This window comes from Pan troglodytes, chromosome 1 (assembly GCF_028858775.2).
Source record: "Pan troglodytes isolate AG18354 chromosome 1, NHGRI_mPanTro3-v2.0_pri, whole genome shotgun sequence".
NCBI classification, from domain to species: Eukaryota; Metazoa; Chordata; class Mammalia; order Primates; family Hominidae; genus Pan; species Pan troglodytes.
This window is the reverse complement of record NC_072398.2, coordinates 16,660,363-16,680,629: the sequence shown is the minus strand read 5'-3', so window position 1 is coordinate 16,680,629 and position 20,267 is coordinate 16,660,363. Positions and strand designations below refer to the sequence as shown.

Below are 20,267 nucleotides of genomic sequence, written 5' to 3'. Positions count from 1 at the left end.
CTCACTGATGCTCACATGACCGACCGTGATCAAGCACAACTAGAATCCCTATCTAAGGGACCCTTTGTCACAGCCTGTTTCACAAATGCAAAGCTCAAAGCAGCAGCAAATGGCACATTCACAATGAGTCCCATCAGAGAAACAGTAATGTGACAAACGGCACCAATGTGTCTTCATGGTTATCGCCCGTGAAAGGAAGGGACTTATTGGGCATTCACTCTACTTGCTACTATCCTCACTGCTTTTAAAAAAGCTGTTTCGGCCGGGTGCGGTGGCTCACGCCTGTAATCCCAGCACTCTGGGAGGCTGAGGTGGGTGGATCACCTAAAGACAGGCGTTTGAGACCAGCCTGGCCAACATGGCGAAACCCCATCTCTACTAAAAATACAAAAATTAGCCGGGCGTGGTGGCACATGTCTGTAATCCCAGCTACTTGGGAGGCTGAGGCAGGAGAATTGCTTGAACCCGGGAGGCAGAGGTTGCAGTGAGCCAAGATTGCGCCACTGCATGCCAGCCTGGGCAACAGAGCGAGACTCTGTCTTCAAGAAAAAAGAAAAGCTATTTCACTGAAAGCTACAGATGGATTTGCCTGGGCAAGCGATGTTGTCACACAGTTTCCTGTGTCCTGCCACTCCCCTGCAGAAATCCTTTCACAAAGTTATTCAACAGCCTTTCAGTGATGATGTGTCACAGAAATACACCTCAGCATCAAAAGCAGACATTTCACATTAACTACCCAATAAAGAAGAAATCACATTATTAAAGTTTCGCACTTTAAACATTTGCCGTGATTGGGAGCCAGTTAATTCTCTTGAAAATGAAGTTTTACACAGAACCCTGAAGCACAGAACAAAATAAAAGCACTCTGGAAAGTATTGAAAGATAGATCCCTGAAAGTCAGTTTCCAAAGAGAAAATCCTTGAGAGAAGGGAAAAGCAAAAAAGGGAAAGAAAAAAGCTATCTCAAAAACATCGTTATCTGTGCCAGTCTGCCCAGGCCCTCTGTTTTTAAATACAATGAAGCTCACCCAACTCGTGATGTTTGCAGACAGAAGGGTCTTGCACAGCTGTGTCCAGTGGCTGAAGCGGGAATGGGAATCTACTCCCACACCATAGGAGGCCTCCACCTCACTGTACTTTTCACTTAAGAATCTGGGCTGCTGCCTCTGCCTGGAGTCCTTAACGGCTCAACAAGAGACCAGCAAGAGCAGGAGCAGATGCCATTGTAGCCAATTTCACTTTGAAGTCACACTGGACCACAGGGGAAGAGCTAAATATAGGAGGAGGCAGGACACAGTTCACAGCTGCGCTGGAGAGAGAACAGAGCAGCCGGGGCTCGGCCTTCTTCTCGCTCCTGGTGGCCGCTCCTTCCCCAGTCCCTGAGCCCATCTGTTGGCACAACAGCACCTTCCACAGCACAGAATCACAGAACACTGAAGACAAAGCGACCTCAGGGATTGCCTCCCCACTCCCTCCTTTTGTGGGCTTTGCAAAGCACAGTCATGTATCGCATAGGGATATTTCGGTCAACAATGGACCACATACATGACGGTGGTCCCATAAAATCATGATGGAGCGTATATAGAAATCTGATGCATGGCACTTGATATTGGCAGTGCAGATGAATAAGGGGAAATGTCGGATATTCAGTAATGGTGCTGGGACATTTGGTTTTCCATATGAAAAAAATATATATATATATGAATAAAGATATATATCATCTAGGATTGTGTAAGTACACTCTATGATGTTCACGCAATGACGAAATTGCCTAATAACACATTTCTCAGACCATATCCCTGTTGTTAACTGATGCGTGACTGTAGTCTAGAATTCTGCTTTCTGACTTGTTTATAAATCCACTGCAAAGCTCAGAACCAGAGAGTGTGCCCAACAGCACCAAAATGCCAAACGATAAGCGTACATCCACCCACAATTCACTGACAGGGTGTCTACACTCAGATTCTTCTTTGGAGCTTATTTATTTCACATTCAAACCTAAGCAGTTTGATGATGTCATTTGCAATGCTCTTGAAAAACTAAGTAGCTCATCAGAAAAGGTGGAGGAAATAAATCACTTGCAGAGGAGTCTTTAAAACTACCAAGAAGTGACAGTTGAGAATTCAAGAGAAAAACTACAAGTAGCAGTCAAGAAAACTAACAGAATCTAGCAACCTAAAATCATCTCGGGGAACAGACCCTGGGGACATTAATGAATCAAATGGTGGTGACCGGGGTGCACAAAACAACAGTTTTTCATTCCGCTTACACTCAGACATGTGCAATAGCATATGAATGAGATGCTGGCACTAAGTCTTGGCATAAATATGAACATATATATAATTTTATGTTCTAGTATTTCAAAGTCTGAATCACAAACTATTTACAAAACCCAGCTAGCCAGAATGACTAATTACCTGGGGATTTCAGGGCATAATAAATCCAACAGACTTTATTTTATTAAGAATTGGCAGCCATGGCTTCATCAATAAAAATAACCTTAATTAGGAAGCCTATCTCTCCATCTCCCTTTCCAAAAATAACTAACTTCCACCTAGGGAGCATCCTTGAGCAGTGTGATATAATGTGATACCTATGCATGAACACAGGCATGAGGGTTATGAGTTATTTTCACAGCAGAGACAAAAAAGCAGGTCCAGGATTCTTTGATTCCACTGGCTGGAAGGAAGTAACTATGGTGTTAACATTGAGGCACACCTGAAGCCAAGACCAAAATTCAGGGTGGAGGAGAGGAAAGGAGACACAACAGGGGACCAAGATATGTTGACAAAATTATTTCAGTCCTATTATGTCATCAGTATGAGGACAGAGAGACAATTCACACTAAGTGACCAGATGCAGTGTAAATATCTGTTTATTTAGCTTTATTGCATCAGATCGTTTCTCTGATACGTATGTTGTCATAATGTGATTACAAAAGACATGCTAAGTCTGTTGATGCAAAAACAGGAGGGGGAATTATTAATAATCACAATTTATCTGGCAGACAAATTCTTTTAAGCCTATACTCCATGAGAAAAAGTAATAAACAGGCTTCACAGTGGTTTAACGTTATAAGGGACTAAAGTGGATAGAGTGACCTCCTAAGGTCTGTGTTACCCACCCTCCCCAACCCACTCCAATAAAACAAACTACAGTCAAAAATTACACAAATATTCTCAAGACAGAAACCAATACTGACGAAATTAAAATAAAAACCCTAGAAGAAAACCTAGGCAATACCATTCAGGACATAGGCATGGGCAAAGACTTCATGACTAAAACAGCAAAAGCAATGACAACAAAAGCCAAAATTGACAAATGGGATCTAATTAAACTGAAGAGCTTCTACACAGCAAAAGAAACTATCATCAGAGGCAACAGGCAACCTACAGAATGGGAGAAAATTTTTGCAATCTGTCCATCTGACAAAGGGCTAATATCCAGAATCTACGAGGAACTGAAACAAATTTACAAGCACAAAACAACCCCATCAAAAAGTGGGCAAAGGATATGAACAGACACTTCTCAAAAGAAGACATTTATGCGGCCAACAAACATATGAAAAAAGCTCATCATCACTGGTCATTAAAGAAATGCAAATCAAAACCTCAATGAGATACCATCTCACGCCAATTAGAATGGCGATCATTAAAGTCAGGAAACAACAGATGCTGGAGAGGATGTGGACAAATAGGAACGTTTTTACACTGTTGGTGGGAGTGTAAATTAGTTCAGCTATTGTGGATGACAGTGTGGCGATTCCTCAAGGATCTAGAACCAGAAATACCATTTGACCCAGCAATGTCATTACTGGGTATATACCCAAAGGATTATAAATCATTCTACTATAAAGGCACATGCACACATATGTTTATTGCAGCACTATTTACAACACCAAAGACTTGGAACCAACCCCAATGCCCATCAATGATAGACTAGATAAAGAAACTACCATACATATACACCATGGATACTATGTAGCCATAAAAAAGAATGAGCTCATGTCCTTTGCAGGGACATGGATGAAGCTGGAAACCATCATTCTCAGCAAACTAACACAGGAACAGAAAACCAAACGCTGCATGTTCTCACTCATAAGCAGGAGGGAGAGCTTTAGGACAAACACCTAATGCATTCAGGGCTTAAAACCCAGATGATGGGTTGACAGGTGCAGCAAACCACCATAGCACATGTATAACTATGTAAAAAACCTGCACGTTCAGAACATGTATCCCAGAACTTAAAGTAAAAAATAAAAATAAAAAAATAAAAGTACAGTGAGCTCCCAGTCATCTGCGCTAGAAGCAGAATAGTTTATGCACTGAGAAACAGGAGAAGGAGAGTAGCGGGGCCCACCCTCTGCCTCCTCAGGCACTCTGTGAGGTTATCCCTGGATCCCTGGGAGCAGGAAGAGGGCTGACGGGTGAAACTGAAGACAGAAAAATATAGCTCTGAAAAGTAAGCTGCACTATAATGAAGGCGTGAAGGACACCAGCTGCACCCAACAAGAAGGTGGTGAGAGGTGCCGGAGTGTTTTCCTCGGCATGTGTTACTGACACATGTGGAACCTGTTTCTCTGTAGGTCTCTAAATCAGAGAAGATTCTCCTAGCCCTGGGATAATTAGGGACACTTATTTAAAGGTTGAGGATTCAACTACATGACCTCTGAAGAACGCATCCTTCAAGCCTGAAGATATACGTAAAGCAAAAACCATTTATTTGACATAGAATTAAATATTTTATCACTTGTGTCTTAACATTTAAGCCCATCTATAGAACTACATGAAAACAAAATTTGTCTGTTGTGGTAATTCAGGCATTCTTTCAACAAAGATTTAACATGTCCAACACATACAGCAATGCTGGAGAAGCAAAGTACAGAAAGATTAGAGAGGTGAGGGAAACACAGACTTTTCCACTGTAAGCAGCATAAGAGATTATTCAGGGGAATAGGAGGAGGACAGAATTAATCAGGGAAGACTTCTTACAAGGGATGAAATCTAAATCAAGTCTGAATTTGTGATGATCACAAATTGGCAGACAAAGAATGACAGAAAGAGAAACCAAAAGGGCATTTACACATTAAGGACTATCCATCAACAAAGGCATGGAATTGCAGTTTTCTAAAGAAAAAATTAGCCTGGAAGCTATGGAGGGACCATGATGGAGAACAAGGTCAGGCCCAGTGGACTATGGCCTTGGACACTCTGAGGAAGGTGCTCCAACACAAAGCAAAACATTGTGACTGGTTCTTAAAAAACTACTCCCGAGACACATGCAAACGCCCAGGGCTCTTCCTTACCTTTCCCATAGAAGAATTTGCGGTAATAATAGGCCCCAAGGTCAATGTGTTCTATGATGTAGCGCTTCACTTTCTCCCTGTGAATGGGCTGGTTTTCTCTGGGCACCTCCAAGACCGAGACACCTGCATTTGTGCAGTGAGAGCTGAGTGACGATTCGAAAGAGCAGCTTTCCCCAGAACTGAAAGAGGATGAGTTGGCTCGAGAGAGCGCAATCCGCCTGTCGCCTTCCCCTCCAGTCTCATTTCTAAAGTAAGGACAACTAAGGACGAGGTCGTTACTTTTCCCATCACCCTCATCGGCATCCAGGTTCTCTTTGGAGTTGAGGTCCTCCTTGCTCCCTAAAGGGGACTCACAGTTGCCTGTCTGGCCCGTAGGCATCTGAGTCTGGGATGCTGCAGAAGCCCCAGTGGTTATGTTTTTCCTTTTCCCCACATTAGCCCTCGTAGCCATGGCTTCGTTGATATTAAACAAAATGCTCTGGACATCATAATGTGCAAAACATCGCTGACAATTCCAAGGGCGAATGCCCCTCTCCAGTCGGCTCTCCTCCAGCTCAGACGTGAACTTGAAAGTTTCGTGCTCACTTTTAACAGTTCGAAGCTTTCGGAAGAGAGATGTTTCCACCGACTCTGATTTCAACCTCCGTTTGAAAGGCTTGTCCCTGTCTCTCCCCATCAGGAGGGCACTGTCCACGTAATCTAATCCTGAGATGCGGACAAATTCTCCCCTAGAAATCTGTGCTGCTGCATGAAGGCTCGGAGAGATTGCAGGGTCACAGCGGAAAAATTCAGGGAACCCAAAAGGGACCATTGCTTTGTGGTCATAATTTTCTACTCGGTACCCTCTGAGCATAGCGAAAAAGTTTTCACCAGATAAGCCTTGCCTGTCGATGGATGAAGTACTTCCATACTCCCTGTGCAGGGCAGCCCCGGTGTTGGGGTTGACTGCATTTTGGTCTAAGACATCTTCGGCATCAATGTCACTGATAGTGACATCACTATTGCTCCTCTGTCTTATGGGGTGAAGTCCTCTTTGGAGGGAATGGACAAAGATGTCTCCGATTGTGTACTTGGCCTCCACGAAGTCCAGATCGAGCTGTTCATCTTGCTGACCTTCACTCTGGTCACTCTGCCCATTCTGCAGGACGGAAGTGATGCTTTCATAACTGGTCTGAGACCGGCTTTCCCACAGTGCCTTGCATGTTAGCTCCTTGGAACAGTCCTTTTTAGGAGGCCATTCAGACACCCTTGCTCTCACACCCATCTTGGGCACAGCTGGGGTACCATTAGCCGGACCACCACCGCCAGTCTCATTGGAATTTGAGGCATTTAAAGGAGTAGTGGGTCCCATGTTGCCATTAATGGCTTTAAATTTCCGAGCAAAATAATCATCTGACTGCATGATTCTAGGGGGATCCTTGAACTTTGAAGAGGCTCTGCCTAGCTTGTGCTTCTCTTCTTGTGACTGCCTTGGGTCACTCATGTCTACCGAGGAAGAGCCTCCAAGTCTCACCAGGAAGACTGATGTAAATCTAATTACATTGCTACTGACCACGCCATAATACTTGCAGATATAAAGGCTTTGTCTGTGGTTGTATTTTTTCTTTTTTTAGCCCAAAGCAAACAACATCCTCAGAATACAGTTTCTTCAAAGCCAACTTGCTTCTCTGTTGTCGTAATAATGTTGTACGCCTCTGTTCTTTTCAAAAGCATTCCTTAAGACATCTGGCTGGTCATGAGTATTTCCTTCACCTGAATTAAGAGATAGGAAGTAGCCATTAGCAATTAATATGCTTCAAGTTGAACACATTCTATGATAAATTTCGTATCTGTCTTTCCCCTCTGCTTCTGCCCACGAAGTTTCATGATCCACAGCACTGTTCGTAACACTCCTCCCTGGAACACCATTTTCCTTCTCTACATAGCTAGATAAAATTCACACCATACAATCAGGTATTAACTCATCTAAGAAACTTTCCTAGGATGTCTCCCACCCTAATTGCATCTAAGCAAAGAATGTTGTGATCCCACAGCACTCCGTCTATATCCAACAGAGTAATTTTCCTTATCTCTAATTGCTGTTTACCAACTCACTGACTTCAAGTTCCTCTAAGCCAAGAACCATGCCTTTCAGCTGTGTACCAGCATTAACTATTAAGGTAGCCTGGCTTACACTAGGGATTCATGAAGTATTTCAATGCATGAATTGGCTACAAGAGCAGCACAAGTCATGTATATAATGGGTTTCAGTATTATTAGTTTAGTTTCTTTCAAAACAGTTAAACTCAAAATGTCCCACAGCAAAATGGTCAATACAAGACATTAACAAGAGAGTTTTCATAGCGATCACTTGTAGTCAAATTAGAACTCACACAGATCCTCCTTTAAGTGGGAAGAGATCTTCAAGGATCTGGTATCTGATACATCAAATACATTGCAGTAGTGAGATACGGGGTAAGAAGCTGTTTTCTTGTACCTCAGTTGTCAGTTTTTCAGTCTCCAGGAATGGATTTGATAATAGCCTAAACTGTGTAGGAAATAACTATAATCCAGTCATCCTTGATCCTTTTAAACACAATAATTCTAAGAGAATTAGGTAAGATGCAGTCATTTATCTTATCTTTCTGAAAACCATGGGATAGTGTGTCTGTTCTGTCCTGTGCATGTCAGTATCTGGCTACTCATTTTCCCTGTTTGCCATATCCTAAAATATCATTTTATTTCCTCCATTATGGAACAGCTCTGAGAGTAGACGATACGTTGTCATCCCTAAATTTTTTTTTTTTATGGTAGGGAGAAAGCAACTGCTACCATAAGAAAAATATCTGCTATTCTAAGACATTCCCACATGCTCATCTCAAAGCCATTAGGAGTCCACTGGAAAGAGTTTTTATGCTGTTTAGCTAGTTGGGATTTTAACATTTTCAAACCGAATTACAGTTATTAATATTCCTTATGCTTTGGTGAAGGATGAAGAAAACTGGCTATATTATAGCTTTTGTTCAGAAGAGGTAAAGTGGTTCTTTCATTCTTCTGCCAATGAGTAATATAGCCTGTCATGAGTTTGGAAAATATGTAACACCTGAAAATGTTTGTGTCTAAATAAAGAAAGAATAAATTCAAAGAAAAATATTTGTAATTAAAGAGAAGAGTAATTAGATCAAGTGTCTACAAACATACGGGTAAATTGCAGTGTTTTCTATTTCCAGGGGCCTTTATTTTACAGGTCACTTGTGGCATAATGCACTAGAAAGTTGTATTCTTGTACACAACCAGTCCCCAACTAGAAATGACATTAACAAATGCATCCACGAAATGCAAAGAACCACTTTAATCGTTGCTTTGAAACTCCTTTATCCTTTTATTTATAAAATAAATGCCATCCAAATAATGAGGACAAACCCTACCTTCTTTTCCGTGTCATGGCATATATTGAAATACCAGTATCTGTACAGCACAAGGGAGTCAAAAAGGAACATGCTCAGACTAGAGGCACAGTTAACAGACTGACCACCTTGGGCTCAACCCACCACCCAGAGGGAAGAGCAAACCGGCATCTCCTCACACTTGTAACCTATTCACCACGCTCCACAGGGAAGCTCTGAGTTTAAGCCACCAACTAATAGATGTGCAAAATTAACCAGAGAAACTATTAAATATTAAAACTAGGATTAGCGAGAATAAGATAATAATTAGTTCTGGAAAACCTGACTAGCCATTATAATTTACTGGGCTCAGATTCTTACTTGAAAATCTATCTTCTGAGCTTTCACATTCCTCTAACATTTGTAGCTTTCTCAATGTTTAAAAGATGAAATTAAAGTTACAAAATATTTATTACACATATCTTGTGAAAAAATGGAAGACACCAATATATAGTCAAAAAATAAAGATTAGCTGGGTGTGATGGCTCACACCTATAATGCCAGCACTTTGAGAAGCTGAGGCAGGAGGATCGCTTGAGCCCAGGAATTTGAGATGAGCACAGGCAACACAGCAAGAGCCCGTCTCTACAAAAGCCTATTTTTTTTTAATTAGCCCGGCGTGGCGGTACACACCTGTAGTATCAGCTACTTGGGAGGCTGAAGCAGGAGGATCCCTTGAGCCCAGGAATTAGAGGCAGCAGTGAGCTATGATCGCACCACGGCACCCCAGCATGGGCAACAAAGTGAGATCCCATCTCAAAATAAAGATTTTACAATATAAATAATATACGAAATTAAAAATAGATGAATTTATGCTGAATCTTATCATTAGGTTCACTACAAAGGATGAAAACTATAGCAAACTCAGAGCATGTGAAATTCTTTCCTAAAGGTATCTCAGAATATTCCTTCTGTTGTGAATTTTGAAAACTTGTTTGTGCTAAGAACATTAGCTTTAGTGGACAGCTACTGATTTTTCCTATCTAAAATCCACTCCCCTTTCTTCTGGTAATGGTGGCTTGAATTGCTTTGGAGAATCATTTAATTTGTGTGAGGCTAACTCCACACCTAACATGTGGCCAGTTAAGAATTATTGGTCCTGGAATGCAGCCCGGATCCCATCTCCTTGTAACTCCTCCCCTGAGATTCTGCTCTACTGTAGCTTGTGGAAACTCTGTGGTTCTTTAATCTCTCTCCCTCCTCCCTTGTTTTCTACGCCCTGCCCCAGACATACCAAGCGTCTTTCAAGTCTTCAAACAGCCCACTCTCCAGGCTTGTGTCCCAGCTGTTCCCTCTAAATGGAGCATCCACTGCTTGAGCTGAACTGACAACCATTCATGATCATCTCTCTCCCCACAACTGGGTGACTCCACAACATACTCCCATGGTGTCCTCTACTTCCCAAACACCCATTTCCATGCCTTCTAAGGACTTCCTGCTTCTCTCTGTGTGTCTCTCCCCAGGAGAAAGTTCTGTGAATTTGTTTTCTTCCCCATTTTATCTACGGTGCCTGGAGCTGTTTCTAGTATGTGGTAGATGTTTAATAAATATTATTAAATTAACAAATTACTGTACAAATATATTAGGCAGTAAGTCCTTATATTAGAAAATATTTAAATGAAAAATTCTGGTGGTTATAGGAATATATTTTACAATATATTGTAACCACAAAAGTTTCATTTGATATAACTTTGTAGAAAATCACTCATTATAAAGTCAAATACCTATGAATGGTTGTTAACACTTTGCAGGACACTGTTTGCTCCATGCCATTTTCCCAAATCCTTACAACAGGTAAACACAAAATTCAGCAACTACTCCACTCTGAAAAGAGAGCTTCCCACCCCCACTTCCGTACCAGCCAAATGAGGTGATAACAGACACGTCTTCTAATTGTATACAAAGAAAAGAATGCCATACTTCATCTCCTAAGCATCTCGGCAGCTTCCTCTAGTAGACCCAAGGCCCATTCCCAAACATGGTAGTTAATAAAACGGCCAATCCTGCCACCAGTCTCTGTCCTCTTGTGAGCGCGGCTACGCGGCTGTGTGCAGAGCTCCATTTTCTGTAGGTGGCATGCAGCCAGCTTCCTGGGGCTCTGGATGCCTGCCCGTGAATGGTACCACTCCAAAACTGGATGGCACATGGAAACCGTGCAATCTAAAGACCTGGTCAAAAGGCCACCTCAGCTTTGTGTCCGAGTTAGAGAAGAAGCCATATGAAGCGAGGGCCCACACATGCCTTCTTCTTCGTGAGCAGCTGTGAATCACGCCTGTCCTTCCCCCTCTGTGATTTTACATCATTTTGTCATTCTAACAGATTGTAAAAAACCAGTTATGAGAGTTTCAGACTGGCAAATGCAGAGTCCTCAAACAAAAAGGCCATGGTATTTTTCCTTAGAAAGCAAACGTGCTATGAAACGAAATATTAAAGAGATGTAGAATAAACTGGATCCTCATTGTACATGTATATGGTGAGTGCCACTGGTACCACCTGCTCCCTCCTGCCTTATTCTAATTAAAGGCACAAGGATACTAACTGCTTTCCTAAGTGAATAGTTAAATGGACTCATACTTCTAAGCTGGTACAGCTTGAGGAAAAACAAACATCAAGGAAAATCTGAGGCTCATTTAACACCTTCCCTAGAACTTTATAAAGATGACAGACTAATCTTCTATATGAGGCCTGTGACCTTGTCAGCAACACGAATATCCTCTCTTCCAGGTAATTTCCTAAACCTAGATTCTGACCATCTGGAGGGTGGTGAGAAGACAGAGTTTGCCTTCGAATGATCTAATTAAAATGGATCTCTAGATTTTGTCTACATACAGTTTTCTTTCTGTTCTTTAAGCTAATTTTTACTGTGAGGGGCACTGGTCTTCTCCCCATAGTTTCCAATTATTCTTGCATTTCATAAAATTCTATGGCTTTGCTCCCCAGTAAAAATAAATAATTATCACCAACATTCTGCAAGCACTTTAAAAACCCAGACGGAAACCCCACAGGTAGTGGGGTGCCCCCAAGTGAGGAAGGGCTAGGGAAGGCCACCGACCAAAATTGAAGAATTTTAGAGCATGAAGGAGCTGTTCTCATGCTAACTGTCTTGGTAATAATTTTAAAGGGATAGAAAAGAAATGGAGAGCATTTGATATTTAAGCATAATTGTCTTTAAATAAGATGTTTTTCGACGTTTTCCATGAGACATCAGTGAGTCTTTAAGACCAATATTAGAGTTCTAATTGAGCCACTTATCAGGACTGCAGCTGTAGCAAATGGATTGAAAACCACAAAATGCACAAATTATGAGCCCCATTCAAGGGAAAAAATGGTTAAAATTATATAGCAGATTTATAATACAAGTATAACTATAGTAAAAAAAAATGCTTATTTTTCATGCCAGTATCCCAACAGCTCTAACACTAATATGGATAATAGGACAGGGAATAAAAGGAAGAACAAACTGATCCCACTTTTACCCTCTCTCTGTGGCCAAGAAGACAATCAATGAGCTGAGGTGCTGCTCGCACTTGAGGTCTGATCACCTAAAATGCATTTACCAAAAACTAAGCCTGGTATTAAGTGAAATTATAACCAAATGGCTATAAAACAACCCATTAACTCACATTCCTATTACAGTAGAATATGAAAATCAAAGCTATAAGACAATTTGATAAGTAGCTACTATTAAATAATAATGGTAATAAATTGATATACAAGTTCAATAATATTTTTGCCTGGTAAGTTTTTGATAGATCGGAACATGAAAATAAGTTCTTAAACATTTATCTTGAATTAAACACTGGGGTGGTACCAGAGATAAATATTTTTGAACATGAGAACATAAAAACCAGCAGAATTCTCCTCTTTGGGGTTTTATAACATAGGGGTAACCCATGATCTGCGAAGGGGAATAAAATCTTTTCTTGCTGGGAAGTTCGCACTGGTGTTAGGCCAACTAATTTTTAAAGTACTCCACGTGCTATTTGGAGGAATTTCTCAAGTGACATCCCAGAAAAGCTGATCTCCTTGGTGTAGTTAAGAATTTTTTCATTGGAGTAAAGCAGGACCTCAATAAAGAAACCCTGAAGGATTTAGTCTCCACAAGAAACCCATATTATGAGTTTCCTTTATACTGATTTGTACTTCATAGTGAAGGAAACGGCCCAATCAAAGGTTTGTTAAATGGAGCTCTTGGGTGACTCTGTAAGTAAAGCAGCTTGGTAAACTCCATCTGGGTGGGGTCCTGGTCTGTCACAGTCACTGCTTCTACTCCCAGTCATGCCTGACACTCGGTTGACAATCGTCATTAACCTATATCCATCCATTTAAATTGAAATGACTGCAGACCAAAGTATCCCAAAGTCCTGAGTCGACACAGTATCATAACACATGCTTGGAGCACACTGATTCTCATTTGTCTCTTTTGGTCTGCTGGCTGGCTCCTCCTCCTCCTCAGGTTGTCTTTAACTGCTGATGTTTTTTAGGGTTTACCCTAGCCTGCCTTCTCTTTTAATTTTATACATTCCCTTGTGCCATCCTCATAGTCTCATATGCCATCTCTATGCTGATGACTCATAAATCCTTATCCACAAGCCCAAAGACGTCTCACAGTCGACATTTCCAAGTTGCAGGAAGATAGTCTAGGTCCTCCTGCCTACCCCTCCCTGCACCCAAATCTGCTCCTCCTTTGCCCGGCTCAGGGAAAGGCACCACCAACCACTCAGGTGCCCAACCCAAACACCCAGTGCTCATCCTGCCTTCCCTTCACAGCCCACATTCAATCCTGCCCATTTTACCTTCCAAATACTCCTCAAATCCATGTCAATTTCTCCATCTTGACTGCCACGACCAGAGTTAGAACTACTATCATAGTTCTCCTAGATTATAATGAAACCCTTCAACAGTTCCTTATTTCCCTCTGAATAAAGCTGCTTGCTTTAAGGCAGCACAAGCCACTCATGATTTGGTCCCTGAGTTCCAGCCCCTTGTGCAGCTGCTGGATTTCCACCCTCCATGCTCCCATGTGTTGACCTTCATGTTCTTATCCTCTGTACATGCACTACCTCTGCCCACATCTCTTCAAGATGTATTTATTTCCTGCCTTGCTAACAGGTGTTATCCATCACACCTCAGTTCACGTATCATGTTTTTAAAAAGCATTCTCAAACCTTAAGGTTGGGTCTAAGTGGCCCCCATAGCATTGTGCCTTTTTTTTTTTTTTTACTCTAAGTTACACCAGACTATTCTATACCAGTTTATTGTTTGCTGCTATCCTCTTCTAAACTCTAAGCATGGGGAAGACATAGACATGTCCTGGCATATGGACCCTCGGCAAATATCCAGCTCTACCATACGCTGCTGAGATGATGGTAAAGCCATCTGTAATCTCTGAGCCTCAGTTTCCTATCTGTAAAGTGGGAATAATTGTATCTATTTCAAAGGATTATTCTAAAGATTCAATGGGATCTAAAGCCGTGAAATAGCTGAAAATGTAATATATGAGTGTATATTTATTGATAAACATACTGATTTGAAATTAAGCAAATGAATGAAACCCATAACTATTCCAAAGGAACACAGTAAAGGAAATAGTCAGGTTTACAAAATATGGGATGACTGCTCACTGATTTACACACAAAGAATAAGAGAACACAAACCAGTAACTGACTGCAGTGTTTAAGCTGATTCTCCAAGAGGCAAAGAAAAGCTTTTAGAAGCTGAGTGAGTTGCCCAAAACAATCTCCAGGGAGGCACTATTCTCTTCCCAACTACAACTTACATTTGAAATTATTTGAGAGACTTTATACTAGAATATGGCTTTTGGAAAGTTTTAAACTTCCTGTATGTCAATAAGGAACAAGAACCAATTTCTGGTAGTAAACTGCTACCATGCCCATCATTCTGTAAGTCAAAAATAGAATAAACAAAGGGCTGTTTTGTTAAATAGATAATTTTGATCATGGAGTTTTTTGAAGGAGACAGAAGAACAGCTGTGAGTATTGACTGCTTCCCATTAAATCTTTTTAAATCAGAAAGAGATAAAAAGAGATAGCCCTCACCTCCTTCTCTCAGGAGGTTATTAGTTAATACATCTTTTCAGCAATGTGACCCCTGAATTACAGATGGCACAGCAGGAAATCAGTCATTCCAATTAATAATTTAAGCAGAGGCATTTGTGTCTGAGGAAAACACAGCAAAAGGAGAAAAGAATTTCTACTTAATGTCAACCAATATAGACTGTACTTATTAATTTCATTTAGAAATCATAAAAAATAATCTGTCCTATTCTTTAAATGAATGTTTAGTGACAGTGGGTAGCAAAGAAGAGAACATGAGCATTTTATAAGAAAACTGGCAGGCTGGAGCTTTAAAAAAGATACAATCCTTCCTGAAAACATTCTGTTCTCACTAATATTATTTTCCATTGAATCCACAGTGAAAACTCTTGCAAAGTATCTGTATTATGGTGTTCAACAAAACTAACATCAATCAATATTGTTAAAAATTGAACTAAACTGTACAAAGCATGTCCCATCACTGTATTCTTTATTAAAATGCAACAAATAAACACAAAGCCTTCAAATCTGAAGATGCTTCCTTTCAACTTGGCATAAAGGACATGAAAAGAAAATCCTGCCAATCCATACAACAGTCCAGTATTTGATTTTTTAAAAACAGTAATTTTAGCAGCAAATACACAACAAACTCCATTCACTACTCACACACACTGAAAGCCATCTTTGCACTGTTCCCATATTTACTTGAGTTATAAGATACTGAGTTTTGCTGAACAGTTTTATGTGGTTTATTGTCTGATATAAAAAAACCCTCTTGTTACTTCAGTAAATCAATGTATTCAGTTCTACCAGGGCACTGTACTGGATGCTGTGGGTGGGAAGAGTATGAAAGATGAATGAAAGAGCTTCCTAATCTTCAGGAAGCTTAGCTGGGTAAGACATGCACATGAATAATGAGTCATAGAAGAGATGAAGTTAAAACAATAGTATACCACTTCTGACCAAGCAAGTTACAAAAGTCCATGAGTGTGTCACACATGCATGTCACACACACAAACACACTCCCCATGCCGGTGAGGGTCTGGGGGATGCATGTCCCACATGCTACAGACAGATGCAAACTGGCAGCACTCTTTGAACACCAATAAGGTAATATATATTAAGTCCTATAAAACTGTTCAAATCCTTTGGCTCAATACTCTACATCTGAAAAATCTACCCAAGAAAATAAGAGACTTATAATAAGAAAATTAAAAACTTATATAGAAAAATATTCATCCAAAACTACAAGAATGAAAAATCAGAAACAGTCTTAACAGTCAGTGGTCAGGGATAAACATAGTACATATATAAAATAAATAACTACACAATCCCAATTTTTTAAGAATATGCATCAACTTGAGCATTTATATAATAATATTATGTGTAAACAGCCATATACAAAAAGGTTTATATAAAGCATGAAACAAAGTACGTTAAAAATCTATATACATAAAAATACAGGAAAGAAACACCCCCATATTATGATAGTGGTTAGCTCTTACAAGTAGCCTTATGCATGCTTTCTGCTTTCTTCCTTGTATTTTTCTAATGTGTCCAAATTACGTAACTGTATATGTATGCTAACTTACATATATACAAATAAACTTTAAATTCAATAAATATAACATTTTTAAAAAATCCTTCATAAAACCAATGGATGTTTAAATTACACAGAACATATAATATTTTTCCTTGTATAAAAAGAGGACTGTTAGCTGCTGCTTCTCCCTTTTAAAGTCCCACACTAAGATACAGAAGAAAATGGATATTAACATTGAATGAACAATACCTACTGTTGATTAATTTAATGTTTTTTTTTATGGCAGGTATTTACAAAAATACTGCCCTTTATTCCCATGCAACAGAAATTTTTGTTAGAATAATAATAGCTTTTTTTTTTTTTTTTTTTTTTTTTTTTTTTTGGAGACGGAGTCTTGCTCTGTCGCCCAGGCTGGAGTGCAGTGGCGCAATCTTGGCTCACTGCAACCTCCACCTCCCTGGTTCAAGCAATTCCTCTGCCTCAGCCTCCTGAGTAGCTGGGATTACAGGCACCCGCCACCAAGCCTGGCTAATTTTTTTTTTTTTTTTTTTTTTGTATTTCTAGTAGAGACGGGGTTTCACCATGTTGGCCCGACTGGTCTGGAACTTCTGACCTCAGGCAGTCTGCCCGCCTTGGCCTCCCAAAGTGCTGGGATTACAGGCATGAGTCACCACACCCGGCCAATAATATTTTATACTCAAATATATTTTCACAGGCCTTACACGCCACGAGACGCTTGGTGCACTGCAAGGCTGCTCATGTCGTAGATGGCACAAAAGATTAGGAATTAAGAGCTTTGCATCACGCCTCTGGAGACATGACTGGGACCCTCAGCAGGCCACTTACTTCAGTTTCATCTGCACAATGGGGATCATGTCTGCTTAGCACACTTAGATAACTGTTGTGGGACCAGTGAGGAAGCACACGTAAGTACTCCAGAAGATTTAACACCACAGATGCAAACTATGAGTCTAATCACCACCTGACACCTGAGCAAGCAGACGCCTGGATAGGCAGGGTGGAGCGATTTACTCCCGTGCATATGTCCAGTCCTTAGCTAGTGTTCTTTCCATCTCACTGAGGAATAACTTGTGCCCAATTAAAAACAGCTTTGAGGAGCCAAGAGAGGAAGGCAAATCAGGAAGTGGGACAGACCAAGCTGCTGGCAAAACTGCAAATGAGAAAATCAATATTATCTATATAAAAGGTTGCCCTTAGGTTCTAGACCAATATTCCACTTCCTAACCTCTCTGAGAAGTGCCTAAGACTCTCCTAGTCCCTGTAGTGCCAATACTGAAAGCCAGTTAAAGTGGACTGTGCTGCAGGAAAACACAGACCCGGCCTCCCCAGGCCTGTATCTGTCATCCTACCAGGGACCCTGGTGCTTGGCAGCATCTGAGTCTAACTCCTCAAAAAGCATGCCAGATGGTGTGTACACCTCTCATGGGATCCCCTAACCCAGCGGTCCCCAACATTTTTGGCACCAGGAACCGTTTTCGTGGAAGACGATTTTTTCACAGACTGGAGTGGGGTGGGTAGGGTGGGTGGCTTGGGATGAAACTGTTCCACTTCAGATCATGAGACATTAGAGTGCTCAACCTAAATGTATGTGAAGCTCACAGTAGGGTTTGCACTCCTATGAGAATCTAATGCTGCAGCTGATCTGGCAGGAGGCGGAGCTCAGGCAGTAATGCTCGCCTGCTGCTGGCCTCCTTCTGTGCAGCCTGGTTCCTAACAGGCCATGGGCCCCTGCCGTAACCCACTGCTTGAGAGTTCTTCCAACTCCAGAATCAATATACCGTAGGCCTGTGACATATGCCCTGCCCTGAGTTGATAACCCTAAAATTAGACTTATTCTCCAAGGTGGGCCTAGGCAGCAAGTCACTCATCTGAGACTGTGCCCCCCTGACTGGTATCTGAGACAGGGAGGCCAGGGCTGTGGATTTTTACATCCTCTCACTGCAGATGTCCCTGCCCACATCAAGACTGTGCCCAGGGACTCTTCCCTCCCAGACTGAAGTGTCCTGCTAAGGGGTCAGTACAGTCCTCTTCTGAGGAGGCCTCCCCAAAGCTTCCCATACCGCCGTCTTCTTGGGGGCCTGATAGAATAAAGACAAAGTACCAGAGTGTCAGTCCAACTACTCAGGAACTGTCACCAAAATAAAGCAATTCCACACGGACAGGCCAGCACAATGATCTGGTGGGTGAAGAAAAATATTTAAAATACTGGCTCCACTGTGTCAAGTCTAAATTCTATGTCCCTCTGCTGCAATAAACTTGTCCTAAAATAAAACAAGAAACTTTGTGGTACAACTTCCAAGGTCACTAAATTAAAAAGCAGAAAAGAGGACAGGAGCAGAAGGGGCTCCATACTTTTTAATTGTCTGGTTTGACTCATAATTGTCCCAGCTTTGTTGGCCAGCTCATTGGATTCTTCAGAAAACAAAGTTTCCTGGAAACTCAAATCCAGGAGTAATGCTAGGATCAATCCTCAAGAAATGTTTTCCCATAATGTACTTCTTTAGGTTTTGCTTCCAGAGGGATACCATTTCAATTCACTAGGCACAGGGAGCAAATTCCAGGGCACCGAGGGGAAGACTCTTCTTTAAACATACTGGATTTGGAATGTTTCAAGTATGAACTGAGTGCTAAATATGAAAAGGAAACTTAAACCACTTTTAATTACAGATGCCCACTAATTAATTTGGCTTGATTATTTTTAAGAAGTTCATAACACTAAAGATCTTTACCTGAAGAAAAAAAGGAAAAAAGAATGACCACTTAATATGATATACAGCATTTTCTAAAATAACAAGAACACCAAAAACCCCATTTTATTCTTCTTCTTTTTTTTTTTTTTTTGAGACAGGGTCTCACTCTGTTGCCCAGGTTGGGGTGCAGAGGTGCAATCAATAGCTTACTGCAGCTCAAACTCCTGGGCTCAAGCGATCCTCCCACTTCACTCTCCCAAGCAGCTGGTATTACAAGTATGTACCACCATGCCCAGATAATTTTTTAATTAAAAATCCCATTTTCTTATTAAAAATATGATCATGGGAAATTACTTTCTTTGCATTTCCAAGTTAATGAATAAGAGTTGGATGCAGAAACTGTGGTTATCACAACTCTGAGACAAACAGAACACCCAACAGTGAAAACCGATCTCTTGTTAGCAAGTAGCAAGTTTTATATATATATATATCATCAACTTTCTAAAAACCACAGGTAGACCCAAAGAACTTGTCTGAATATTTTATTATAAAATGTTAGTATTAACATAATTACATTTATTGAAGGATTTACTATTCCCCAAACCCTTGTAGGTTCATTCGATCCATAAAAAATCTCCGAAGAGACAAGAAAGAGACACTTCTCTCCATTAAACAGACAAGGAAAAAGTCTTAGGGCAGGAAAGTAAGCATTTGCCTGCAGTCAAATGACTGTGTTTCGAGAGAATCAGAACTAGAATCCAAGTTGCTTCATTTTTTTCTACTGTCACAGGTTCTCAAATTTACACACAGCTTTTTAAAAATTAGAAATAAAAACAAAACACAAACATTACTGGCTTCATCTGTTCAAAAGAACCCAACCTAACCCAAATTTGTTAACTTATAGACAAATTCATTAACTTCAAACATCTCTCCTGCTCCTCCTTCCTGTAACGGGCAACTCTCCTCTTCATCCTTCTTAGAGCCAGACTAAGAGTAGAATTGGACAGGCCTAGGAAAAGGCGGCAGCTCCTCCAGCCTCACATCACTGGTGAGACCCATGCACAGACCTGGCTTACAATCAAGTGTGGCACTTTCTTCCCATTTGGCTCCTGCTAGTTACCCATATAACCCAAGGAAACCTCAAATGTTTGACTGGCAGAGCAGACTGGACATGATCCCAGGCATACCACCCTCAAATAACATCAAAACTTCACACTACCACTCCCAA

At 40.9% G+C, this 20,267-nt stretch overlaps 1 protein-coding gene across 6 annotated transcripts in view; it reads right to left on the bottom strand.

Annotated features, from left to right (window-relative positions):
- SIPA1L2 (signal induced proliferation associated 1 like 2) overlaps positions 1-20,267 on the bottom strand; it is a 234,414-nt gene that overhangs the window by 112,769 nt on the left and 101,378 nt on the right. For all 6 annotated transcript variants that reach the window (XM_063790534.1, XM_016941012.4, XM_016941031.4 and 3 more), the window contains one exon: positions 5,305-7,056. In XM_063790534.1, coding sequence (XP_063646604.1) covers positions 5,305-6,787 — 1,483 coding nt within the window. In that variant the 5' untranslated portion in view covers positions 6,788-7,056. The remainder of the gene's footprint in view (positions 1-5,304; positions 7,057-20,267) is intronic.